The following is a 27,929-nucleotide window of genomic DNA, read 5'->3' as shown; positions in this document are numbered from 1 at the left end:
AGGTCTAGAAAACATGACCTGTGGGGGAAGATTGAAAACACTGGAGAAGAGAAGACTGAGAGGGGATATGATAACAGTTTTCAAGTACATAAAAGGTTGTTACAAGGAGGAGGGAGAAAAAATATTTTTCTTAACCTCTGAGGATAGGACAAGAAGCAATGGGCTTAAATTTCAGCAACTGCGGTTTAGGTTGGACATTGGGAAAAGCTTCCTAACTCTCAGAGTGGTTAAGCACTGGAATAAATTTCCTAGGGAGGTTGTGGAATCTCCATCGTTGGGGATTTTAAGAGCAGATTGGACAAACACCTTGCAAGGATGGTCTAGATAATTCTTAGTCCTGCCTTGAGTGCAGGGGACTGGACTAGATGACTTCTCAAGGTCCTTTCCAGTTCTATGATTCTGCTCTCAACTCTATTACACAGCCATAGGAATATCCATTTATTCAATTCTTGCTTTGCCTACAGCATAATTCAGACACATTAACTCAATAGCGGCACACAAGCCAACAGTAGGCTCAACTAGAACTTTAATGATTTTTTACACAAATAATCTTTTCCTCCTGGTGCACACCAGAATGGTTTATCTTACAGCTTTTTAAAATTGTAAGCCAGTGTTTTACTATTGGTGAAAGGTGCCAATATGACAGTTCTGGAGACTGAAGTCCATTCTTCTACTCAATAGGCACAGCACAAAAGCTGCAGAAATACAAATTTCCCCCTTATCTTATTAGAGTGTCAGTTAAGCCCCCCTATCTCCCTGAAGAGTGAAAAGTTGATTCAGTCTCCGTGACCATTCATAGTTTGGCTTGTAAGATGCCAACAAGGATGCTAACCAGTGCCAATTGTGATGATTCTTCTGTGGCAGGTATACTGTATATGACTAGATAATCGACGTATTTCACATAGATCAATGCCCTGACTTCAAATGGCATTGAATGTTAAGTTAATGAGCTGCCACAGATCTGAACAAGTTATTTTTATTCTTTAATGACAGGTTTCAGAGTAGCAGCCGTGTTAGTCTGTATCCGCAAAAAGAACAGGAGTATTTGTGGCACCTTAGAGACTAACAAATTTATTAGAGCATAAGCTTTCGTGGACTACAGCCCACTTCTTCGGATGCATATAAAAGTACCCAGAAGTCACCTCCTACAAGACAGGCCCAACAAAGAAAATAACAGAACACCACTAGCTGTCACCTTCAGCCCACAACTAAAACCTCTCCAGCGCATCATCAGAGATCTACAACCTATCCTGAAAGATGATCCTTTACTCTCACAGATCTTGGGAGACAGACCTGTCCTCGCTTACAGACAACCCCTCAACCTGAAGCAAATACTCACCAGCAACCACACATCACTGAACAAAAACACTGACCCAGGAACCTATCCTTGTAACAAAGCCCGATGCCAACTCTGTCCACATATCTATTCTAGTGACATCATCATAGGACCTAATCACATCAGCCATACCATCAGGGGCTCGTTCACCTGCACATCTACCAATGTGATGTATGCCATCATGTGCCAGCAATGCCCCTCTGCCATATACATTGGCCAAACCAGACAGTGTCTACCCAAAAGAATGAATAGACACAAATCTGACATCAGGAATCATAATACTCAAAAACCAGTGGGAGAACACTTTAACCTGTCTGGCCATTCAATGTCAGACCTGCGGGTGGCTATCTTACAACAGAAAAACTTCAAAAATAGACTCCAATGAGAGACTGCTGAGCTGGAATTGATATGCAAACTAGATACAATCAACTCAGGATTGAATAAGGACTGGGAATGGCCATTACAAACATTGAATCTATCTCCCCTTGTAAGTATTCTTACACTTCTTATCAAACTGTCTGTACTGGGCTATCTTGATTATCACTTCAAAAGTTTTTTTCTCTTACTTAATTGGCCTCTCAGAGTTGGTAAGACAACTCCCACCTGTTCATGCTCTCTGTATGTGTGTATAAATATCTCCTCAATATTTATTCCACTCTATATGAATCCGAAGAAGTGGGTTGTAATCCACGAAAGCTTATGTTCTAATAAATTTGTTAGTCTCTAAGGTGCCACAAGTACTCCTGTTCTTTATTCTTTAATGAGTCAATTGAGAGAGAAAAATCAGTTATATCAGGAAAAGTTTGCTTTTCTCTCTGTTCAATTCCACTAAAAAAGAATTCTATTTTAAAGATAAACTTCAATGGACTAAGATTTACCTCTTTATACACTTTTATGAAGCAGCACCAGGAGGAAGAGATTAGTGAGAACTTTGCAAACAAGTAAAGGGGGAAGGTCACCATTTTGCTGATAGCACCAACTTATATCCTAAAAGGACTCAGAATGCAGAGATAATTATTTTTCCTCTAATTTACACAATACAGGCAACTGGCTTGGACTCACACTTGGTCTTCTCCCCAGTGGGCGGTCTTAAACAGCTGATTGATACACCAGTTTTCACAGCACTACCTTTAAAATTCTTAAGAAGCATTCCATGACATTTAAGCTAGCTCCAATTCCTAAATGGAACAGTCATAAGGATGTATCAATATTCCCTCTTCATTTCTTTCCTAAACACCCAAAATATAACCTAATGGTTAGTGCAAAATGGACAGTGGTCTAGAACAGTAATATTAAGCTTCATATTTCATGGATAACTTAGCTAGAGGCTATGCTTTTAATTCTCTCAGTAACTCGGCCATTCAGGACTACAAAGAATATATTTACACCAACCACATTTTAAATGGCTTTTAACACCAAAAGTTTCCAAAGCATAAGCTACAAAATCTGAGAGACAAGGATGGATTAGCAAAGGGAATCCTAGAAAGAACAAGTTGTTCAATATCAGGACTGTGGTTTCTAAAAATGCAAGTACTCAAAGGGAGAGCTACAATAATGGAAGATGAGTAAATATTACCAAAGATTTTCTTTGAGTTCACTCAGGCTGTGATTTTCAAAGTACCCTAAAGAATTAGGCACTTCATTTCTATTACCTGTCCATATTCCATGGAAAGACAACTCCTTTAGTCTACTTTGAAAATCCCAACAGCACATTCTTAAGTACATTTGATTTATTCACCTTCACACCCTCTTATCTCTCCCCAAACATCCATATGAACAAATATTCCCCCAGCATAGTCTTCGGTATTTAAAAATGCACAAAGCATTCATGGAAGTAGTTGTACACTCATCCATTCAGAGCACTTGAAACTATAGCATGTGACTTAATTGACCAACCAAATGGCCAACAGAACTGTAATGCGAACCACTTGCAGAGATAAATTAGCTGAAAAATTAACAAAAATTGAAAATTAATGAATAAATTGTAATCTGCTGGTAGAAATTCCAGGAGCAGAGGTGCTAAATTTGGATACATGATTCTTTCACAAGTCTTTGTGATTTTTGCAAATTTCCTGAGCTCTCATAATGTCACAGACTCTCAACCTCCTGCCCATTCCCACATCACCTTTCAGCAGTAGAGCCTCTTCCAGTCCACTCACCTCCTCCACTGCAGCTAAGAAATCAGTCATCTCTACTTCAGTCTGGGGGCCAGATCCTTGGCTATGCAGAGGTGCACACACCAAGGGATGGGAGTTAGATGCAAAGGAGATAAATATTTTACCTAGGTACTTATGTGATCCTCATTACCATAATATCAAAGTGCCTCACGATCTTTAGTGTATATCTCCTCATAACACCCCATGAGGTAGGGGATTACTATTATCCCCATTTTACAGATGGGAACTGAGACACAGTGACTTGCTCAAAGTCACGCAGGAAGTCTGTGGTGGAGCAGGAAATTGAACCCAAGTGTCAGCAACTGGGACATGGGGGTCTGACGAAGATGTTGGAGATGGGGTCAGGAACCAGCAGTCGTAAGGGTCAAAGCCAGAGTCAGGAATTGAGAAAGGGAGCATGCCCAGAAGCAGGAACAAGGCTGGGCACAAGTCAGGCACAGGAGTGATCACGGGGGCAGGCATAAGCATTGAGCAGCCAGGGACCTGCTGCTGGGCTTAAAAGCACCCCTGTTGACTTCCTTCAGCCACACAGATGGGTTCCCAATCAGGTGGTTCTGCTGTAGCTCATCTGTGTTCATTAGTCTGTCTGGAGACTGAGCTAGTTAGTCCCAGGCTAACCTACAGGCCTTCATTCCTTACACCAGGTCTCCCAAGTCCCAGGGCAGCATCCAATCCACTGGACCATTCTTCCTCTCACATCAAGCTCACTTTTGCACTACCCAGATGCTGGGCCAGCTACAGGCAGAACCTACTCCTCAGGCACAAGAACAGCCTGTTTCACCAACCCTGAACAAACCCAGGGGACTGACAGGGAATACTGGAGCTGCAGTTATGCTCCCTATGCAAGCAGCAGGAAAGATGGGCTCCTTTGCTTCACCTCTGTGCCACTGGAGAAGCCCCTCTGCACTGCAGTGATCCTCCCAAGACTACCTATGACAGCTTTACAGCCAGACCCTGTTGATGGTGTGGCACAACCCCTAAGAATCTGGGCCAATGTCATCAAGTTTAGATATTCTACACTCTGACTTCCCTGCCCTATTTTTACTAGGATTACTGGTCTTTTTGCACCCTTTTCCTCCTGGGTTGTGCCAGAGATTCTTTATTGCTATATATAGATTCCGTAAGCAATAAGGATTCCCTTTACAACTTCCTGACATTCTGTAGTTTCCCAGCTTATTGTTGACTTCTGAAAAAGTGATAAAAATAAGAACGATCCAATTGCTGCACTGATATATGGCATCTTGTTAGCCGTGTTTTTGTCCTGCGTTCATGTCAGAGCACTGTCAATATTAGCCAAGATCACCTGGTAGGTTTTTGGCTTTCCCATCATTTAACTTCCTAGTGAGATGGGATCTCCAGCCAGCAACTCCCAGTGTCTGGGCACTGTGAAAGAGTATAAACATTTCTGGGGAAAATACAGTTACCTACCTTTCGTAACTATTGTTCTTTGAGATGTGTTGCTCATGTCCGTTCCAATTAGGTGTGCGTGTGCTGCGTGCACAGTAGCTGGAAGGTTTCTCCCCTAGCAGTCCCTGTCGGGTCGGCTGAGGCGCCCCCTGGAGTCGTGCCTCCATGGCGCCAGATATAGGGCCCCGCCAACCCCCCGCCACTTCTGTTCCTTCTTGCTGGCATTGCTCTGACAGAGGGGTAAGGAGGTGGGTCTTTGAATGGACATGAGCAAGACATCTCGAAGAACAACAGTTACGAAAGGCAGGTAACCGTTTTTTCTTCTTTGAGTGCTTGCTCATGTCGATTCCAATTAGGTGACTCCCAAGCAGGAACTCTGAGGCGGGGTCAGAGCTCATGAGTTCGCTAATTGGAGCTCCGCTCTGCCGAAGGTTGCGTTGTCTCTAGCCTGCTGGGTAATGGAGTAAGGTGAGGTAAAAAAGTGTGGATTGAGGACCACGTTGCAGCCCAGCAAATTTTCTGGGTCAGAACTTGGGCCAAGAAAGCCACTGAAGATGCCTGCAGCAGCATGGAGTGCGCTGTCAGTGCAGGAGCAGATATTTTCGCCAGATCGTAGTGTGTCTGGACATGCTCTCAGCTCCCTGATGTTGATGTGAAGTGAGAACTCCGCTTGGGACCAGAGGCCCTGAGTCCTGTACTCCCCCAGATGCGCTCCCCATCCCATCACTGATGCGTCCCTTGACTGACCCCTTGTCGGGGCAGGAGTCAACGGTGCCGGGCTAAGTGGTGCCGCACTTATATGGCCCAACACTTATGAGTCCTTCCGTCCCGGTCTCAGTGTGAGTGAATTCCCTCTGTCTGGCTTCTTCTTGTGGGGCACTGGGGACTGGGAGTGGTGCTGCACACTGCCATGCATGGAGCACCTGTGCAGGGAGCTCTGTCGGTACTGAGTGTCTGAATCTGAGTCCTTTCTCAGTGCCTACGTTTCTTGTGTCAATGCTGAAGCACTGCACTCCAATGTTGAAGTGCTAGGCGTCAGTTCAGCCAATCTTGGCTCTGAGTGGGGATGGAGGGCAGCCTCTATCAGAAGGATCTTCAACTGTTGGGTCTCTTTGATTTTTAATCCTGGGACAGAAACCCCTATACAGACCTTGCAATGGTCCTTCTGATGCAATTCCCCCAGGCACTTCAAGCAGGAAGTGTGAGGGTCGTTCCTGGGCATAGGCTTGTTACAAGCTGTGCAGGGCTTAAACCCCAGGGACCGAGGCATGCCCCGGGACTGGGGTGGGAGGAGGGAAACAGGGAGTACCCCCAGAACAATTCCCTACTGGAATTCTAACTATATAATGACTTAACTAACAACTAATTTAAGTATCAGAGGGGTAGCCGTGTTAGTCTGAATCTGTAAAAAGCAACAGAGGGTCCTGTGGCACCTTTGAGACTAACAGAAGTACTGGGAGCATAAGCTTTCGTGGGTAAGAACCTCACTTCTTCAGATGCAACTAATTTAAGTATTTACAGAAAAACAGTCTGAAGACTACTAGGAAAAAGGCTTGCTGAGGCAAGAGAAACAAGCGTTCCGGCTAACCGTCATAGGTGGTAAGAAGGAACTGAAGTGGCGGCAGATCGGCAGGGCCCTAGATATGGTGCTATTAAGGCATGACTCCAGGGGGCGCCTGAGCTGACAGGTACTGCTAGGGGAAAAACCTTCCAGCTACTGTGCATGCAGCACGCACACACCTAATTGGAATCGACATGAGCAAGCACTCGAAAAAGATGTACATATTTAGTATTCCACCCCGCTCACCCTGATCTTTCACAACTGCTGCCTGAAGCCCTCTTTTGTCACCCTTAGCTGAATCCTGCTATTCCCTCCTGCCCCCCATCCCCAAGGCAACAACATTCTGGTACTGAGGTGGTCTGGAAAAGACTGACATAGACTTGCCAAGTCGAGAGCTGAATCAGAGTGAATGTCACCTCCTCGGACTTTGGTGTGATGTCTCCATGTTTAATTGAATTGCATTGCCTTTTTTGCAAACTTTCATCTTGTGTTGTTCATGATCTCCTCTTGGCATTTTTCCTGCATTATTGGAATGAAGTATCTCCCTGAAACATTGAATCTGTTTCAGTGGACCATTCTGCCAAATATTAAGTTTTGTTTTTAAAAGTTGAATTTCCTATTACTCAGTCCCAGCTTTAATGTTCCCTTCCTGTTCTTTTTTGCTACAGATTGTGGTTTTTGGAGTTCAGTTCAGCTGCAAGTAGACATGTGTCCATAGCAGAAAAGGCTCTCTTGCTGGCCATATCAGTAGAGATGACAAGATTGAGTAGACACACAAACCAAACTACATCACTAGATCTAGTGGGAATTTCTTAACTATTTTTTAATAGGAAAATTCAGATTTGTCAAAAGGAAAAACTTTTTTGTAGGAAGTTACCAGTTTCAACAAAAACTTTTGCTAAGAAAGGTTTCCCAGGTCCAAGATAGACTGGTCCAAACAATATGGAGAGAGTGATATCCCACCTGGTTATTCTAGGGGGCATGTAAGACCCAAGCTCTGCCTCATTCAGACCAGGGACTTGAACTTGGATCTTCCATATCCAGGATAAGAGTCCTAACCACGATAGAATTGGCTATTCTGGGGTGGCAGGGGGTGTCTCAACATCTCCTGTTGGACCCATTGCACTTAAATTAAATATTCACTGGAGCAGGGACATGAACCAAGATCCCCCATATCCCAGGTGAGTGCCCTAACTACTGGGCTGTTGGGAATTCTGGGATCTGTCTGGCTCTGATTTTTCACAAAAAATTGCATACCTTCTTGGTTTTGTCCTGATGCAGGACAGGAAAATCATTTCTGCCCAGCTGTACTACTCACCCCTAAAAGGTGGCCCTTCAGAGTCACAGTTGAGGCATGCTGTCAGAGCCAACATAAAGAAGCTTGCACTCATATGGACTTTGTATCTTATGTGGACAGTTTTCTTCCGAATCTTGAACAAACAGTATTTTTAAACACTAAATTTGGCCTCCCCTTGTGGGTGCACTAAACGGCCAAGCTGGTAGAGAGAGCCCTTCCCCTCCGCCCAAACAAAGCAAAGGGCAGTACATAAGAGACAATAGACGCTTTACAGACCAAAAAAACCCAAACACACAAATGGGTCCATGTCCTGGGCTATGCCCAATCTATTTCCTAGGGAAAAATAGGTTAAACTCATTCTAATCAAACGACTAGATTCCTGTTCATTTGAAAATATACTGCAGCAGTGCATTTAAAGTGTTTTGATCTCCCAAGAAAATACTTGGCTTGTCCTCACAACAAATCTGCATTTTTCAGAAATACTGGAGCCTGAATATGCAAATGATAAGAATGTATTAATTATCATTAGTCATTCCTTCACAAAGACTAGAAGTAATTGGAGAAATAATTTGAGAAAATTGAAGTACGTGACAGAATGCATTAAGATTCATCAAGTTTCAATTCTCTTGTTCTGTCAGCTTGTCAAAAGTAGATGTCTGCTACTCCAGCATTACTGGGTTAAACATTTCATTCCCCCTCCCCCCCCCAAAAAACTTGTGTACCATTTAGCTCTCCTTATAATTTGCTTTGAAATTAACTAGATCTGGCATGGTACATTTTCTATTTAATGGACAATATTACAAACAAGATTAACAGAAAGGCTTGTAAAGCATTGTTTTTAAGAAACTTAATTAGGTGTGATTCTCACTATTAGAGCTTAGAGGGACAAGGTGAGTGATATCTTTATTGGTGAGTGAGACAAGCTTTCAAGCTCTCTCTCACCAACAGAAGTTGGTCCAATAAAAGATATTGCCTCACCCACTTTGCCTCTCTAATATCCTGGGACCGATGCTGCTACAAACACTGCATATTAGTTATCGAGTTTGCTAGCTGAAGTATCCTGTATTGTAACAATTGACTTTGAAGGTGCCATCATATAAATATGCCAGTTATGCAATTGGAATTAATTTACCCATAAGGTCCAAAACAAAGCATTTATATGTTGCTCTATATCTACACCCTGCACCAATTCACCTTAAATAGAGAAGTCTGTGAATATGCAACACCTTCCAAATATCATTTACTCAAACATCTAAAGAGAATTTGGATAACATCACATCAATATTTAAAATTACAGTAAAAAAATTAGTTTAGAAGCTTATCCCTGAATAATTAAAACAGTTCTGATAACTTCTCAATATAGGACTTCAAAATCAGCACCACCAATTAAAGCTGCCCCTTAGGTCAGCATATATTACACACCCCCACCTAAATGGAACCCAAGGACATAATCCTTGAAGCAGCTCATTTGGCAATTTAAACTATTCCAAGTATCATGAATGGTCTTTTAGAGCTGTGGTCTCAGCCTTTTGCCTGAATTGGCAGGGTCTGTAATCTGCCAAGGCAGCATACTTATTTCCTGGTATGGGATCTGGCTGTCTTATTAAATAATGATTAAGGATTGGTGACTGATCGGATGGGAGTCTCATCCATTAGTCCTCCTATAGTGTAAGGGTAGAGGTGATGTTATGAAAGCTATTCTATAGTAGAGGACTTGCAGGAGGGGAGAGTAGAATTTTTAGATCTAGTCTACACTATCCCTTCACAGCAGTTCACAGACCGATAATACTTGTTCATGTTGAGCCTAGAATTTAAATTTTGTACTTTCATTCCAGTTCTCTTAGTTACACATGCTTGTACCACCCAAAGCTCTCCCCACACTTTTCTGGCATTTGTATCTTCTCCCTAGCTTAGCCAAGCTCTACACACATTTACATGCAGATCACTGGCTGCAGCCAAGAAACACACGACAACTCAAGAGATGGCTACTAGGAGCAGTTATGGCAGCCAGGCACTGCTGCAGTGTAGACACACCCTGGTCACGTTCCCTCTTTCTCCCAGCTGTGGGCCCTTATGCCAGTTGTAGGCAAAGGAATAAGAGGAGCCACAACTCCAGGCATATGCCACTGGAAGAAGGCCCCCTACACTTGGGTGATCCTGGTTGGCTATCCTGGTTTTATGGGCCACTATGAGCCAGCATAATGCATAGCAAGCCAAAGGCAGGAGAGAATTGAGCCTCAGTATTTTCCAATCTTTCCTCACAGGTTATTTCCCTCAGGCTTTTATTTTGTGTCTGAAGACATACAGACAACATAGCGGCATGAGATTAGCAACATTTAATGTGCATCTTACTTTCTACAATGCATTGCATGGTGTGTCTAGAAACATCACTCGGGTCTTAATTTGGTAGGGTAGGGTGGTAGTGGCACAATGCTGCTACAAACGTAACTGAACTCGGTTGGAAAATTATGTGCACCTAATACATACAAATTAACCTTAACCCTTTCAGAGTTACCATTTTAAACGTCAAAATGATTTACTAGGGAAAAAGGTCAAAATATCCTGGCTCCCAATAACTTTTGTTTGGCATCTAAGGCCTTGGCTACACTTACCCGCTAGTTCGACAGCTGGAAATCGAACTTCTGGGTTCGACTTATCGCGTCTAGTCTGGACGCGATAAGTCGAACCCGGAAGTGCTCGCCGTCGACTGCGGTACTCCAGCTCGCCGAGAGGAGTACCGCGGAGTCGACGGGGGAGCCTGCCTGCCGCGTGTGGACCAAGGTAAGTTCGAACTAATTCGAACTAAGGTACTTCGAACTTCAGCTACGTTATTCACGTAGCTGAAGTTGCGTACCTTAGTTCGAATTAGGGGGGTAGTGTAGACCTGGCCTTAAACATACCAGTCTTTGCAAATACTTCTAAAATGTGCTTTTAGCTGTTAATAGTAATCAGTTAGCTACAGTGAGTGATACGGTATTGCAAAACATTTAGCAATAAAGTTACAGAATATTCATATATGTAAATACACACAAGGAAAGAACTTCAAGTTCCAGGCCACAGGGTGCTGCACTGGGACACAGGGTGTTACTCCCAGCTCTGTCACTGACTTACTATGTGACCTTGGGAAAGCTTTTAGATAGATCAGGATAAAAGATTTTGCATGGAAACTTGCACAGTATCTGCTTATCCTATTGCGGTCTAGACAGAACTATCAAATGTGTGTTTGTGAGCCTAAAAATTATTTAACTATTGAAATTTAAAAATAACTGAATAATGATGTCATGGCAGAGAGCAAAATAACTGATAATTTTAAACTCATCTTAACACTATAGTTACTCTTTGAAGAATGACTAAAAATTGTATAGGCCCATATTCTCCAGAGTTACATACACCTCTACCCCGATATAATGCTGTCCTCAGGAGCCAAAAAATCTCACCGCGTTATAGGTGAAATCGAACTTGCTTTGACCTGCCGGAGTGTGCAGCCCCACCTCCCCGGAGCACTGCTTTACCGCGTTATATCCAAATTCGTGTTATATTGGGTCGCATTATATCGGGGTAGAGGTGTATTTGCTTAACTTTATGAACTGTGAGTAGTCATATTAACTTCCCTGGGACTGCTCTCCGTGCATAAAGTTAAGCATGTGCATATATCAAGGGGTACCCGTGTTAGTCTGTATCCACAAAAACAACAAGGAGTCCGGTGGCACCCTAAAGACTAACAGATTAATTTGGGCATAAGCTTTTGTACTGACTCGAAACCAAAATGCCTTTCTACTATTTCTATAAAGTCATGCCAAACAGAAATTCTGCAGTCTTGTTTTTCCCTCCCAGGAGTTCCAAATTGCAAAGTAGCTTGTCTGTCATTTATAATATTGAAACAATGAAAAATTCAGTGGCACATTGTGCATTGGGTTGTCAACCCTCCAGGATTGTCCTGGAGTCTCCAGGAATTAAAGATTAATTATGTCATGTGAGGAAACCTCCAGAGTATGTCCAACCAAAACTGGCAAGCCTAATTGTACATAACTGAAAACATGGCTTCACATAAAACTGTCAATGTAAAATATTGGATTGAAATAAACTTGTTTGCCTGTAGTTGCAATGCCATCTCCTCTTTTCCAGAACACTCATGAATATTGTCAGCAGAATCTGTCTTTTGTGGTAGCAGTAGAAAAGGAAGTCCCTTGCATCACAGAGCTGAAGTGCTTTATTCCATTTCTGTGCTTGTATTTCTTCCAGCTTTCTCTAGCAGAAGAATGAATCTTCAAAATAGATGATGCAACAATAAAATAAGCTACTCAAGGTAGACAGTGGAAAACTACCAAAGAGGCTACAGCAAGATAAGCAGTCTAAGAAATCTGGTACAATTTGAGCAATCATAATTTTAAATGCAAAGTCATTTCTGTATGATGCACATAGTCCGTTTTATCTTTAATACAATCTGTTAAAAATAAACTCATCCAGTAATATTTGTATTGGAATTTAATTGTCCAATAACCTTCTGACATGCACTGCAAACAACTCCATCATTTGTAATGGAAGTTCAGACTGAACCTCAAAACCTCAAAACTAAATGTTTTCAATAAAGAGCATAACTGAGTGCATTGTATACTTGGTTTAAAATAAAGGCTACAAGAAGTTACATTACGATCTAAAAACAAATCAACATTTTAGATAGTTAAATTAAGCTTTTTAAAACCAGTGTATGTTATCTTGACTATTAAATAACTACAAGAGCAAGTAAAATTCAAGGGAGTAGCACCAAGATATACATTGTATGAACTGGCACTTCCCTCATCTAACCAATTGTCTAGACTTGGCATTCTGTGTAGTAGGGAAAATGCCTTTTATTTCCATGACTTATCCGACCAGCACCATCAAGATTTGCTACTCAATTTTCTCTTAAAATATAAAGTTGAACTATACATGTTGAAACAAGTAAACTATCCTCCAAAAGTTGCTGAAGACAATAAATGTTGCTAATGAGACTTGAGCTGAGATAAGATCCTGTTATATTTTTACTGTAGAATATTTGTGATCTAAAGTATTCGGTGAGGAAAAGCTTTCTTACATGCCCATCAGTTTCCCAATATGAAAACAGGAAGCAACTCACTAGACTTTAGCACAGGAAGAAAACAATTTTGTCTCAATGCTAAATTTAAATCTAGTAAGCCGCACAAAGCAAGGAATTATTGTGAGATGACAAAGTAAATGCCTCATCTCCACAGAAGGAAAGATGTCTTATAAGGTGGCTCCTTGATAAAAATACAGTAGGTCTCAAGCAGGCAGAGTTGGAGGAGTTAACCAGAAGAAAGAGTTTTCTTTAACATCAACTAAAATGTAGTGCCTAGTTAAAGAATTATTTTGTAATGACCTGCATAACATAAGCTACATTTCATAGTAGGTTTGTTTTCTGTGCTAGACCAATAAGGGTTGCTTTAAACTTAACTAGGTGGGGACATTGTTATTAACTGTTGGCATGGACCTCAGAAAGAAGTAAGTTAATTGAGTTCACTAGGCTGACTCCGAAGTGAGGTAACTGCTTAAGATCCTAGCCATAGGCAAAGGGAGTGAAAAGGGCCATCGGTGCTGACCAGTGTCAGGAAAACAGTTGAAGTTTAAGTTGCCTGGGCATTGCTGCACAGGTATTTCCTTTCGTTACAGTCAAGATGATCTTTTGGTCCCTAGTAATTGATGTAGTAACTTACCTTGATAGATTTTCAGAAATGGACACTATCTTTCTTAAAGTTTTAGGTTTTCCTCCAAATCCAATGTGATTTATTTTCTTCAAATCAGCAATGCAAACAGTTCTATGCATTTTTGCAAATATTTTAAAAAAATCAGGATACAAAATATCTACAATACATTAAATAAGTGAGCTATCAATACAGGTCAAACCCTATGTCCACTCATTTTCTTGAACTTTCAGTGAGTCTTGTATGATCCTTTTAAGGTCTTGGTTCTGTGGGAATGTGGTGGAAATGGAAGACACACAAGGATATTTTATATTGCCTTCACTACCCTCTCATTTTTATACCAAAGGATTTTAGCTCGGATACCTCCCCCAGTGATCACCACTTGTATTGCATGGGGAGAAGTTGGTCTCTCATGTATGCAGGTCTCAAAATATTTAGAGTTTTATAGGTCAAAACATTTAAAAGTCAGCCTGAGGACTAACCAAAAGCCAGTGAAGATTGTGGAACAAGGTTGCGATATGCTCTCTACTGGAAGAGCCACCACTTATGGGGGCAACAACATTCTACACCATTTTAAATTTCTGAATTGTCTTATGTATATTTGTGTATTAATATACGCTTATCTCAAGAGAAGCGGCATAGGTAACTACAGTGAATTCAAATCCAAAAGAAAATACAAGTTGCACAGAAGAAGTCTGTATAAGTAACAACTTTATTGTAACTTGATGTGCTGAAATGCAAAAAATATTTTCAGCAACAAGATACAAAAAGTATTTCACCATTAACATCAGCTGATAAAAATGCTGGATGGTTTGATGCAAGTGTTCACATATCTGAATTCTCAATCATTTCCACCTCAAAACAGGTCTACATCATTTCATTAGTTTCATTTCTAAAATAGGACGCATTTATTTTAAGCCTTCTTTTTGAAGTCTCAAAACCCAGGATTAGCTAGGTTACAGAGAGTGATGAAGCCTACCAATGCAAACACTTAAAAAAATGAATTCCCTTTCCAAACTCAGTCCATTTATTGCAAACAAAAGCCAAGTTGTGAGACTAATTAAGACAGAATATAAACTACACACCTACCATGAGATCAATGCCAGTTAAGAAAAAAGTTAATAGTCAATTTTAGTGTCAATTAAAATTAAGAATATTTAATTTGGGTAAAGTGTAGATTTTAACGTTCGTTCTGATAGCTATTAGTTCTATCTCAGTTTGCACTCTGGTATCTTCTAGAACAACGGTCTTGTTCTATGAGGGTAAGCAGTACATAGGCCTTACACTGTCTCTACACCCAGTGGTGAGTTTCACTCTAAATATTTAAATCACTATGAGAATCAAATACTTGAAGTGTAAGACCCAAATCACCCCAGATAACTTACACCTTCCTTTGTGTTTGCAATTTCCACATTTAAGAAATCACAGAACAAACCAAAAAAAAAAAAAAAAAAATCAGACTGTAATCATACAATACAATCATACAACCAGTATTTTTTTGCAGGAGACCATTATCTAATACACAAGTCTGTAAACCTTGCTAAAAGTTATAGTATATATTATCCAGACAGTAATCTGAATTTAAGAACCAAATAAGAACCAAGCAAAACATGGTGGAGTTCAAATCAATATTCCATAACTTGTATCTACCTCAACTCCAATTATTTTTGTACCAAACAGCATTCTCCTTAAGAACTTGTAAAATACCTTTTTTAAAGATTTAATATCCTATTAATCTTGTATTCATTGCAAAGGTATCCTAGAAAAGGCACTCTGTGTTCATACTTCAGAATGCAGTAAATGGACTATAAAACAAGGATTTTTTTTAAACTTCATCCATTCAAAACACCTCCCCAGAAAAAGTTCAAATGGAAAAATGATGTAATCAGCTCTACCATCATTCCAACAGTGAACTGAGTGCTTATTTTTAGAAAGTCGTTTAAAAAAAAAAAAAGACTACCACACAAAATCGCAGCTACACACACACACAAAACATGCAGGGTTCTCCCTAGAAAAGTTTGGAAGTGGTAACTATTGTCTATTTAAGACAGTAGTGTTAGAAAGACAAAACAAGATACCGTCACACTTTGTGCTCCAAATCCTTTAAATGTACTAAATACATTTTCAGGATTTCTGTACGTTGGCCCAAAAAACGGTACTTTTATACTAGAGTTTTACATCTGTTGAACTTAAAACTGGTCACTGTGTTTTTAAAAGACACACTCTTGAGATGTGGGGAATAAAAACAAGGGGCTGAATCTAAAGGAGAAAGTTGTTCTTACCAGCTATTTATTTGGGTCCAGTGAGAACACTGCATGTGGTTCAACCAAGAATGAGGTGAATAATTAGTGCACACTTAAGAATACAGCAATTGTTTTACCTTTTTCTTAAGCGCTGACAAAACTTAAAATTATACATAAATTAAACCAAATATAAGCAGATCAATTGTCATGATTTTCCTTTACTGTAACGTATGGTGTGCTCTGTCTTACTGGAAAAATGGACATTTCCACAAATGTAGATATTCTTACAGCACAGTGTTGGACATTTTTTGGTACAAAGTGTGCTATTATGCTTTTAAAAAAATCTTCAGAACAAAATCCTTAAGCTTCGCATTAGATAGCAGTATGTTGTAATTTAGAACAAGCTGAACTGGACAATCATAATTACAGTATTAAATATTCAAGTCACTTTGTATATTAGAGCTGCAAGTTTCAACAGCAAGCTTGTTCATGATGAGTACGAATATATTAGTTCTAATTTGTTATACACACTGCAACAAAAATGTCACTATTTTGGAGGGAACAAGGATCCTTATAAACCCTATCATGAAGAATGCTTACAAAATCTTAATGTAGGTAAATATTTAAAGAAAAATTGATAAATGATAAATTGCTCCATAGATAGAGTCCGGTAAGATGCCCCCTGTACCGTTCAGACACTTGTCTAAGAATGCTTCTGATTTTATATTTAAGCCACATAAAGATTTAGTTCAAACACAGTGTGTGCAAGCATTTGGAGGTTTGTTTTTTTAAAAACTGGACTGGGCACTTATTTCTGGTTGGTCTATGCTAAAGGTTTACTTGGTAACAAAATATAAAAGCATATATACTTTACCCTCCTAAAACGTCATTAGGATTAATTCAGAGAACTCTTAAAGAAATTAGGAAGGAGATATCTTTTCAGAAGGTAAATCTTAAATTTCATTTTTCATGTAAGTCTACAGGCAAACTGAAGTCTTTATCTTAATATGTTTATAAATTACAGTGAGATCTCCTCCCATTTCCCACTGTTAAATGCAATCTTGCCAAACAACAGATATAGCATATTATTACCCTTACAGTAAATTCAATGTTATAACTCAGGAAACATTTAGAATGTGCACTACTGCAGCTTCCCCCCCCAGTTGTAAACAAAGCTATCAAACACTGAAAATGTTGGTATTAAAGCTAAGGTTCATATAATAAAGAACTGGCCCATGATAAGCAGTTTACAAATGTTTCATCCTTTTCACATTATGCAGAATTTCAATACCATCCACAATGCTAGTACAATAACTGAAATGCTAGAAAAAAGCAAGTCTATGCTTGCAAATACTATCTGACATTTCAGGGACCTATTCTTCCTACCATCTGTTACTTCCACTGGTGTGAATGGGAATTGTGCACACATGTTGAGTGGAGAACAGACCCTCTTTCCAAAGTTTTGTTTTGTCATTCACATGCCCTTCTCAAAAATGTGAAAATATTCAACATAGAACATGAGAGTTTACAATATTCACGTTCAATTAAGTCTTCAAAGACATGCTTTTCTTGTTCATAATAACAAAACTAAATCCCATGTGGCTGTGGGCATCTTAAAATGTATTTAAAAAGTTACGCCACAATTACCTGTACCTCATTAATTCATCAAAAGCAAAATATATATGTACCACACAACATACAAAAGTTACGCATTAAAAGTGCATATTCAGAATCCATTTGGCCCATTTCTTAAATTTACATTTGGTCATTCTATGCATTCCCTTACTTTTCTATGTAACCATACATGTGGGATATAAATAATTTTTTTTTCAAATACAATACTATTCTCTCTTCACAGAAAAATCTTTACCTCTCACCCTATTCTCCATTAAATGTAAACTAGCGATGGACCATAAAGAAACACAGGCAAAAGGTTTATTATGTGTTTCTTTTTAAACGCTTGTTGGACAGCTTTGACATACACACAATAGGCATTACAAACTATATTGAAAATACATTTTTGGGCCAAACCATTGCATATTTGCCCCCACAATGAAAAATAAATTATGTTCAAAGCAGTATATTGCCATTAACAGCCTGTTGGCATCCTCTGTAAGTAAACTGGTTCTCCCTATGCATTGTACTTGGACTGGGGGCACATTATGTGCCTTCAGTTCAAATGCTTTTAATGAGAGTCTAGTTGAAACCTTCCAGTTAGCACAGAACCAAACTATAATCTTCATTTTTTTTTTTAAATAATGGAAGATCCCTTTCAAAAGTTAATCTTCAGTTATCAACTTTACTGCATTATGGAGCTAGTGCAATCCTGCATAGCCTAGTCAAAAAGACAAGGCACGATAAAAAAAAAAAATCAAGATACATTAGACTATATGGACTAGAGAGTCATTGAAGATAATTTAAGGCCTTTCAGTGAATTAGAGAGTAATCAGTCTAATTTAAAGCTGAGGATTAAACCATAAATTATCCAACTGAAAAGCAAACAATAGGCTTTTTCAGCTTCTGTTCTGTGGACAAGGATAACAAAAATTCTTGTTATGGTTTGTGAAAACACCTCTGGACATAGAGGAGTAGAGTCATTTCAGTTTCTCTAAAGTTCATGGAAGATTTCATGACTGCTTTAGCCGTTTGCGTGGAATGCCAAACTGTGGACACTGTGCAGATGCTAACGCTCGAAAGGCCTCTGCCACTAAGTGAGGATGAGAGTGGATCATGGACTTCCAGCCTGCTGTTTCCATTATGTCTGTTGCTTGGCTGAAAACAAAAGGTTTAAGAATAATCTCAGTTAAAATGTATTATGTCCATATAATGCTGAATCTTATAAAAGCGGAATCAGGAAAATACTTAGAATGATTTGACATGTGGAATACTGTAACTGACTATAGTTGTATGTTATTTGTAACCAACATTGTATTCACTTATACTTCAGTGAAATTACAGATTAACTGGAAGAAATATATTTAGCATTGTTCTGCAATTGGAATTTTCCCCAGAATGAAATGATCTATGCCATGCCTTCAGCCGAGACTATACACCAATTGTGTGGTAATATTTAAGAGTATCAACATATCCTATATGCCAGTTATAATTCTTCACTATTGAGCTCACTGACACTGTGGCAGTACACGCTGTATCCTGAGGGACATATGGATATAAAAACCTTTTGTTGCAGGCGAGTAAAGGAAAGGTACCCTTAGAAACTGTTCAGAAGGTCCAGCTCCCCTGTGCACGCTTTGGGAGAAGGCAAGAATTGACAGGCCAGGCCAACTCCCTCCTCAAGACCCACTTCAGTTACAATACTTACAGGAAAGCAGGCAACCATAGAGAGCTAGGTTGTACAGCAGCAGAGGATAGCTGATTTTTATATCTTTGTTTTTAAAGTTACCTTTCTAAATGATTTGGAATAGTCAAATTATGTTAACCTAGCTAACCTAGTTACCTGTGTGACCTTATCGATCTAGGTTCTTATACGGATGCCCAGCACTGGAAATATGTTTGTCACCTTATTTCTCCCTCCCCCTACTGCTTATCTCACTTATTTGTTGCCTCTTCTTTCATATTAGAATGAGAAGTCTTTATGTCTGCCTGTGTATTTGCAGAGTGCCTAATACAAGAGAGTCCTGATCCTGGCTGGGGCCTTTGTACACTGTCATAATACAAAATAGCAGCCCCCCTCCCCCCCTCACCTAGGGCCTCTTACTTTGCTGCAGCCTCCCTGGGCACAAAGAGAAACTTGGCAGGCCTATATATAAAGGGAGGAAAAGATGCGTTTGCACAGTTTGCTGCTGCTCTCTCATTGCTCCCCACAGCAGCAAACTGAACCGAAGTGAGTGAGTAAAAGCTAATGTTGGCTGCTGTTATCTTCTGGCAGAGGCAGACTAGCCTCACCTCTTTTCCTTTGTGGAAGGGAAAGTAAAGTGGGGGAAAAACTGTGGGGAAGTATCTCCCAGAAAGCAAGGCTACTGTTGCAGCAGCTTTACTTCACTTGCAATCAGCAATTATCTCAATCATGTGAGAATGAAGGTGGCATCGATGTTTACAAAGGACGCCCTCCACTGCTGAACAGACTATAGCGGGTTCGTCTTTACTCCCCTGGCAGTCAAAGCAGAGTCTGGCTCTCTCATACTAGTGGGTAATTTGGGATGTACTCCTGTGTAGGAAAAGGTAACTTTAAACTCTGTAAATCATTTTACTTACTTGCTATTCCAGTTTTTCCCATCTTTACACCCAAGTTGTCTAAGAACACTGCACCTATGACAGGGGAAGTTATACAAAAACATTTAGAAGGAAGGGATATTTAAGTACAGATATTTAAGGCATTATTTCAGGTGTAATAAAGGAACATTACTTGCCTGTTAATAAAATCTATTGCTTGTGCTTTCAACTGTTCTGCGCTGTGCAAATCTGCGAGGATAAGAATGTCAGCAACGTTTTCTACTGAGAGGTTACTACAGAGTGCCTCTTCACACATGACCTTCAGCCGTTCCAGGGCATACTAATGAAAGAAAAAACTATACTAATCATTCTTCACACTTATTCTTTCTGCTGTAATCTGTAAAGTATAACAAATCTAAAAAACAATTTGCCCCAATCCTGTGAAGTGCTTAGCATCATTCCTGATGATTGACTAGTGTCCCTCACAGGAAAAAGAACAGGAGTTCTTGTGGCATCTTAGAGACTAACAAATTTATTTGAGCATAAGCTTTCGTGGGCTACAGCCCACTTCATCGGATGCATAGAATGGAACAGACACTAAGAAGATATTTACACATACAGAGAACATGAAAAGGTGGAAGTACCCATACCAACTGTAAGAGGCTAATTAATTAAGAGAAGCTATTATCAGCAGGGGAGAAAAACTTTTGAAGTGATAATCAAGATGGCCCATTTCGGACAGTTGACATAAAGGTGTGAGGATACTTTAACATGGGGAAATAGATTCAATTAGTTTAATGACCGAGCCATTCCCAGTCTCTGTTCAAACCTAAGTTAATGGTATCTAGTTTGCATATTAATTCAAGTTCAGCAGCTTCTCGTTGGAGTCTGTTTTTGAAGCTTTTCTGTTGCAAAATTGCCACCTTAACGTATGTCAGTGAGCGATTAGAGAGGTTGAAGTGTTCTCCTACTGGTTTTTGAATGTTATGATTCCTGATGTCCGATTTGTGTCCGTTTATTCTTTTGCGTAGAGACTGTCCGGTTTGGCCAATGTGCATGGCAGAGGGGCACTGCTGGCACCTGATGGTATATATCACATTGGTAGATGTGCAGGTGAACGAGCCCCTGATGGCATGGCTGATGTGATTAAGTCCTATGATGGTGTCACTTGAATAGATGTATGGACAGAGTTGGCAGCGGGGTTTGTTGCAAAGATAGGTTCCTGGGTTAGTGTTTTTGTTGTATGGTGTGTGGTTGCTAGTGAGTATTTGCTTCAGGTTGGGGGGCTGTCTGTAAGCGAGGACAGGTCCGTCTCCCAAGACCTGAGAGAGTGAGGGATCATCTTTCAGGATAGGTTGTAGATCTTTGATGATGCGCTGGAGAGGTTTTAATTGGGGGCTGAAAGTGACGGCTAGCGGCGTTCTGTTATTTTCTTTGTCGGACCTGTCCTGTAGTAGCTGACTTCTGGGTACTCGTCTGGCTCTGTCAATCTGTTTTTTCACTTCAGCAGGTGGGTACTGTAGTTTTAAGAATGCTTGATAGAGATCTTGTAGGTGTTTGTCTCTGTCTGAGGGATTGGAACAAATGTGGTTGTATCTTAGAACTTGGCTGTAGACAATGGATCGTGTACATTGGCCAAACCGGACAGTCTCTACGCAAAAGAATAAACGGACACAAATCTGACATCAGGAATCATAACATTCAAAAACCAGTAGGAGAACACTTCAACCTCTCTAATCGCTCACTGACATACGTTAAGGTGGCAATTTTGCAACAGAAAAGCTTCAAAAACATTCTTTTTGCTGATACAGACTAACACGGCTGCTACTTTGAAACCTCACAGGAGAATTAACTGCTAACTTAAAGTTCATTTACTCCATCCTTCCCACTGTACTAACATGAAGAAAAGCTGAAGAGAAGCCATAAATATTATTAATATTATTTAAATAGTAAGATTATAGGAACTGGAATATCAGATCAGACCACTGGCTCAATAATCCAGTAAAATATTTGACAGTGTCCAGTCCCAGAAATTTCAGATTAAAGTGCAAGAAACCTCAGAGGAAAATTATGTAAAATTCCACTGGAGGGGAAGGTTCTTCCTAATCCCTGCCAGTGATTTGCTTATTCCCAAGACAGAACATCCATAATTGCATTATTAGACATATACATCTTTTAAACTCCTCCTGACCTCTTACCTCAATGGTATACTGTGGCAATAAGTTACAAAGGTATACATGAGTCCAAAAAAAGCTCTGGTCAGTTATAAATTTGTTGTATTTCATTAAATGTTCAATAATTCTTGTACAAAGTAAAGGGCGAATAAGGAGTACCTAATTTTCCCATCGAAAGCTTTCTTTTTTGTATACCTTTATAATAACCCCAACCATTTCTTTCAGGGAGAAATTGTTATAGGTACTATGTAAATAAAGATCACAATCTGTCCTTAACTTGAGTCGCATAATACAGAATTTTTTCCATGCCTCACATCATTTAGTTTTCCCATTTCTGTACCTCTCACATATCTGCTATATTCTTGAGATAGGGTGACCAGAACTGAACCCAGCAATCTAGGTAAAGGTATGCTATTGATATGTAAAGGAATCATTATGTGTATTCTCTTTGGTATAGTATACATCTTAACAGTTTACTTTTTGACCACTGCTGCACACTGAGCAGGTGTTCATTAAGCTGTACATAACACCGCCCAGATCTTTTTTCTGTATTGTTAGTTACTTTAGAATCCATCATTTGTATAAGTAATTCCAAAGTCTCCATGACAAATTTAGAAACAATCGCTGCACAAGATATTGATGCTGCCACATGTATGTGTTACTTTTTATTTGCATTTTATTTATATTAATAAATATCTGAACAAGACAAAGGAAAACTCCACTGCTTTATTTCTTAGCCAAATTTTTCTATTCTCAGACCACATTATTTTTATTTTAGATGTATTGTTGTACTGTTCTCTAGGGTGCTTCTATTTGGATTATATAAATAAAAGCCAGTTATGATAAAGCCATCCCTAGCAGACAAGATAGATGTTTAATAGAGTTGCTTTTGTAACATTGCAGAACTATTTTTTCCAGACTATTATTTTTCATTCATGAGAAAGGCAGAGCAAGGAGCCTTTGGCAGTTTCTAGTTATTACATTCTCTGTATTTAGCAATCATGCCTTCGATAAAAGTCTTCATTCATACAGAAACACTACTTTTCCAGTTCTCTCCACTCTTGAGTGCCTTTAACATCTGTCTCAAACTCAATGAGATCTTGAAGATGAGGCACTGTCAGAGAGAGGTATGAGAAGAGACCTAAACTACTACATCAAAGCCTGGAGAGCACTAATCCAATAGTTCAGAAGGAATTTAAGAATTAAGTTTTTGACAAATTTAGCCAAGTCAGTGCTGTATGTATGTTAAAGAAGGTGCTAGGGTTGATCATGGGAGCCACAAACTTTACTTCAGTACTAGGAAAATTACTTCAAGATATAATTTCAGGTTAGTATAATATAATAAACAAACCAGTACAGATTCCATATAAGAAAAAATCTGCTTCTCTAACCTAGTAGGAGTCTTTATGCAAAGTCAGCCAAACAGATGATGAGGGACCTGGTAACAGAGCTATATTATTGGGCATGACAACATATAAAATGTAGACAAGTCTAAGGTAATGCACCTTGAAAGGAACAAAGCGAACAGTTCACATATGGCTGGCTTTTTAATTAGCTATACCCACTTAGAAGAAAACAACTAAAACTTCATAGTGGACAGCTAGATGACATTTCAGCTCAATGTGCAACAGCAGTGGAAAGAGCAAAGAAGATATTACATTTGTACAGTATTTTTAAAAGATTTTGGAATAGTATGTTAAAATATGAAGTGGTATGCCAACACCTTGAATACTGTGTTGTTGTTTAAAGTCCCCCATTTCAAGAAGGGCAGAACAGAAGAAGGAACATTTCAGAGGAACAGTGAAAATAAAGGCTTAAAGGGTAAATATTTAAAGGCAAGAATTAAGTACAAGGACAGATTAGAATTATTTAGGATAATAAGACAGAAAGATGACAAAGTTAAGGAAGTAGTAATGGTTTAGAGAAGGTAGTCATTAAAGCCCTGTTATTTACCTTGGCTCATAATACAAAGATCAAGGACACACTTTTGTCAATACTGATTTTCTAAGGATATTTAATGCTCCCCCAATTTCTTGGAAAAATCTTGGTAGTACATACTCCTAGCAGCCATGGAAGGTTTTATATATTTCTAATCTTCCCACCATTCAAAAAACTGTCTCCCTCCCTCCAAGTCAATCTATTTCTTATATCTGTTGGTGCATCTGTTTATTTTTCTGAGACATCAATTGTGGTAGTATTTAAACAACTCAAAATATACATGCTTAGAACAGGGATTTCTAAAACAACAATTCTGAGGACTTTAAGAGCTAATTACTTACTTTGTCTGCAGCTGCCAACAAGTTGTCAGCCATTTTGTCAAGGTTTGGTGCTTTCCCTGTGTAAATGAATCTCATCATTTCTTTAAAAACCTCAGGGTCTACATCATTTATTTCTACACGATTCTGTTGAATAAAAACAAAAAAAGGAAAACCATAAAATCTATAAATTTTGGAGTAAAAATTTAAGATCACCTGGTTTGCGTACTACAAGTTTTTATTTCATATCCATCATATAGAACCTTACAAGGTTAAGTTGGCACTTCTAGATTCAACTATAGACCTATAGTCAAGCTCCTCTTTTGCCAGCAGCTTTATCAGTTAGTCAGACGGACATCACAGAACCTTTTAGATGTGGCTGGATTTGTATGGAATCTGCAGTGCAAAAGTATATACAGAGAATTCTAAATATGGTCTATGGAGTTTTTAAAAATACATCCTGGCCTGGATTTAAATCCATCAACATTCCTTTGAACCGCAGAGATTACAAGTATTGGAGAGAGCAAAAAGTTAGCCAGCAGCAAAGAGAAGAGTGAGCCTTAATTTTTTCCATTTAATAGGGCCAATTTGTTCTGCAAGTGATTCTTAAAGGAGGCCTGGCAAAGATTGTATTTGTACCTCACCTGAATCCCACAGTTTAGGGCCCTCCATTAAGAAACGCCTGGCCCTGGTCTTTGCAAGTTAGAACCTGAATTTCATCAGCATCCCTAAATACAGCTGTTGCAGTAGCATAGGGTATTGAGGCACAGGCTGTAAAAAGACAAGGATCAGGATCTTGAAATGGATACAGAATTGGAAAGGCCATTATGCATTTTGAAGCAGCTGTAGTTTTTAGTACAGGGTCCTCCTCACATGTGGGATTCACTTACAAGAGGAAACATCATTGTACCCTGCAGGACTCCAGGTGAGAACTTTCAGTGAAAGTGAGAATTGCCCATTAAAAATCCTTTGCGATCTAACCAAGAGCAAAGCATGAATCCACATTAATGAAATTCCACCTACTGCTGCTGCACCATGCAAGCTCTTAGCAGCACACTGTTAAGAACAGAGTTAATACATACGCATATATGTTTGAGCTGTGCATAGCCCTATAATCAGACTCATGTTCACCAAGGCTCAATGGGACAAAATTCTGTTGCAAGCCACCCTAATATTGCCACAGAATGTAACTCGTATCTTCATAAAATGCACTTCATATTCCATTTCTCACTCCCCAAACACACCCAATGATGGTTTAGTTGAAAATCCTCATGAACATTAAAATTAGTTAGTGATATTCAACTATGGTTTTATTTTTATTTTTTTGCTAGGTTCTGCAGGTGATCCAGGGGCTTTCACTTTGTTATCCAGGTGGCCTGCCTCAAAATCTTACTTCCCATGTATGCTAAGGAAGAAGGAAGCTTGCAACCAACTACACCAGCTCGGTTTTTGAAGTCAACAGGCTTGAGCTGCTGTGGTATTCGCCAGCCAGTCCAGCTGTCCAACCTACATTTAGGGTTCCCTATGCTCCTTGGCTGCAAGTCTATCTTGCTGCTGCCTAGCTACATGGAACAGGCTAGAGAGCATGCCCTGTAATCCAATTAACACCCTCCCATGGTGAAAACTGGAGAGCTGCAGGAAGTCCCAACAGAGACAGAAAAAAAGCCTTTCAGACACCTGAATGCAGCAAAATGTGGAATTCCATGTCATCTTGGAAAGATACAAAATTTTGGGCCATGAAATCGAGTTCATAGGTCACTAATTGTGATGAAGGGTAGTCTGCAAACCCAGGAAGAAAATACTGCACCGTTTTATGCTTTGTTCATATTTTCAATGTTATAAAGGCTAGAAAGAGAACCAAGGGCTGAAATCCATGGCAAGTTCTATAGCTGCAGAACTACGGAATACACAGGTTCACGTCTAGAACAATTCAGATGAGTGTCATCTCCAGATCTAATAGGGACTAGAAGGGCTCCAAGATGATGTTACAGCTAAGGTACAACTGGAATAGTTTAGCCATTATCTACGTGATCACCATGCCCAAGGAGCAGAGATTAAGAGATTTTGGGATAACTAGCATGTGATTGTTTCTTGAGAATGTATGTCCTTCCTAGATTTTCAAAATTTGTTAGGTTGCCCTCTCTCTCTTAAGGAGGTGATGACATTCACGCAGTGGCCCCAACCACTGAGAGCTAGCTTTCACTAACCAAGAGGAGAACGGATCCAGTTTGCATGAAGTGGCACTGATTTACCTCAATGCTTTTAGAACCGGTGCTTGCAAAGCTAGTCCAAACCCAGTCAGAGCAAGCAGTACAGTTACCTATTCTGCACTAGCTCCCCAATTCTATGGTATTAGAGAAATTGCTAGAATTTGAAGTATTCTTTTCCACTATATAGATAGATGGCTCCTCGCTACAGGAGATATAAAGAGCACGAAGCAGTCTGGACTGATTAAACTACTATCCCTGTAGACCAGTTGTATGCGTGAAGTGTTTGTGGAATCTGTGGTTGAACAGAAGGATCTCAGTCTCTCTCAAGGCTTCACTGCGAAGTTAATTTGAGTTACAACTCTAACCCTAACTCTAGTCATGTACACATAAAATCCCTTAACTCAAGTGCGGTGGAGCTTTTCACTCTAGTTGGCTGGCTCATAAGTGGTACAGGCTACAGCTGACGGGCGTGCAACTTGCCAGCTGCTAATACAACTACGCTAGTGTGGAGGTGGTGTAGCTCCACTTGAATGCCACTAGTTCTGCAGTATTTTACCACAATTCTCCTTTTGTGCTCAGAAACGACAGACTGAGTTTTCCCAATGAATTGTGAAAATCTGAGTGGCTCATCTTACTGCAGCACAAAAAACCAGGGGATACGCCCCAAAAGTCTTAGCGTCACACAAAGATGAGTGCAGCACCAGCATGGACAGAGCCGCTCAAGTGTAATTTCGTAATGTGGCTCAAGATAGCTTGAGTTACTGACATAGGGTGGCGTCAAGTCAATGACACCTTGAGATATTAATCTGATTGACATAAAACTTTTCCATGTTAAGCACTCACTTTTATCTTTATCAATCCATGAAGTACAATTGAGTTTTCTATAAGTTTTTCTTTTTCTTTGGAATCAGAACGAGAGTAGCACCTTAAACTTTCAGTCACGCTTACCTTTTTGCTTTCTTCCATTTCATGTTCAAACATTGCATTAAAAACTGGTGAACGAGCTGTAGCAAAAGAATTAAGCATTAAATACAATTAAATAGCTGGATTTTAACATTTTTATTTAATAAAACAAAAATGTTACAATACAAAAGTAAAAAAGTACCTGCAAGGACAGACTTATGAGCTTTGAATTCTTGTCCTCCTACATAAAAACTGCAATCTGTAAATCTTGTGGTTTCCCAGAGATTCCCTAAATCTTCTGCTAGTCGACATTCAGGTACCTTCAAAGTGTTTGTATTAGACTGTCCTGATATATTTACTGAGTCTTGGACCACGCTTACCTAACAGAAAATCACAGTAAGACAGAAACTCCTTCATAACTGAATCATTAAATTATAGCACCTACACTATAACTTGAGTAATTCTTAGACAAAGCAAAAATATGTTTGGTGCTT

At 39.6% G+C, this 27,929-nt stretch overlaps 1 protein-coding gene across 1 annotated transcript in view; it reads right to left on the bottom strand.

Annotated features, from left to right (window-relative positions):
• Positions 1-14,171: 14,171 nt before the first annotated feature.
• SPOPL (speckle type BTB/POZ protein like) overlaps positions 14,172-27,929 on the bottom strand; it is a 65,119-nt gene continuing 51,361 nt past the window's right edge. Inside the window, exons 6-11 of the mRNA XM_034785368.1 lie at positions 27,638-27,815; positions 27,481-27,536; positions 24,347-24,469; positions 20,091-20,233; positions 19,936-19,989; positions 14,172-18,492 (exon numbers count right to left, since the gene is read on the bottom strand). Of these exons, the coding sequence (XP_034641259.1) occupies positions 18,348-18,492; positions 19,936-19,989; positions 20,091-20,233; positions 24,347-24,469; positions 27,481-27,536; positions 27,638-27,815 (699 nt within the window). The 3' untranslated portion in view covers positions 14,172-18,347. The remainder of the gene's footprint in view (positions 18,493-19,935; positions 19,990-20,090; positions 20,234-24,346; positions 24,470-27,480; positions 27,537-27,637; positions 27,816-27,929) is intronic.

This window comes from Trachemys scripta, chromosome 11, assembly GCF_013100865.1.
Source record: "Trachemys scripta elegans isolate TJP31775 chromosome 11, CAS_Tse_1.0, whole genome shotgun sequence".
Lineage (NCBI taxonomy): Eukaryota > Metazoa > Chordata > Testudines > Emydidae > Trachemys > Trachemys scripta.
Note: the sequence above shows the minus strand (reverse complement) of the source record. Positions and strands in the feature narration are given on the sequence as shown.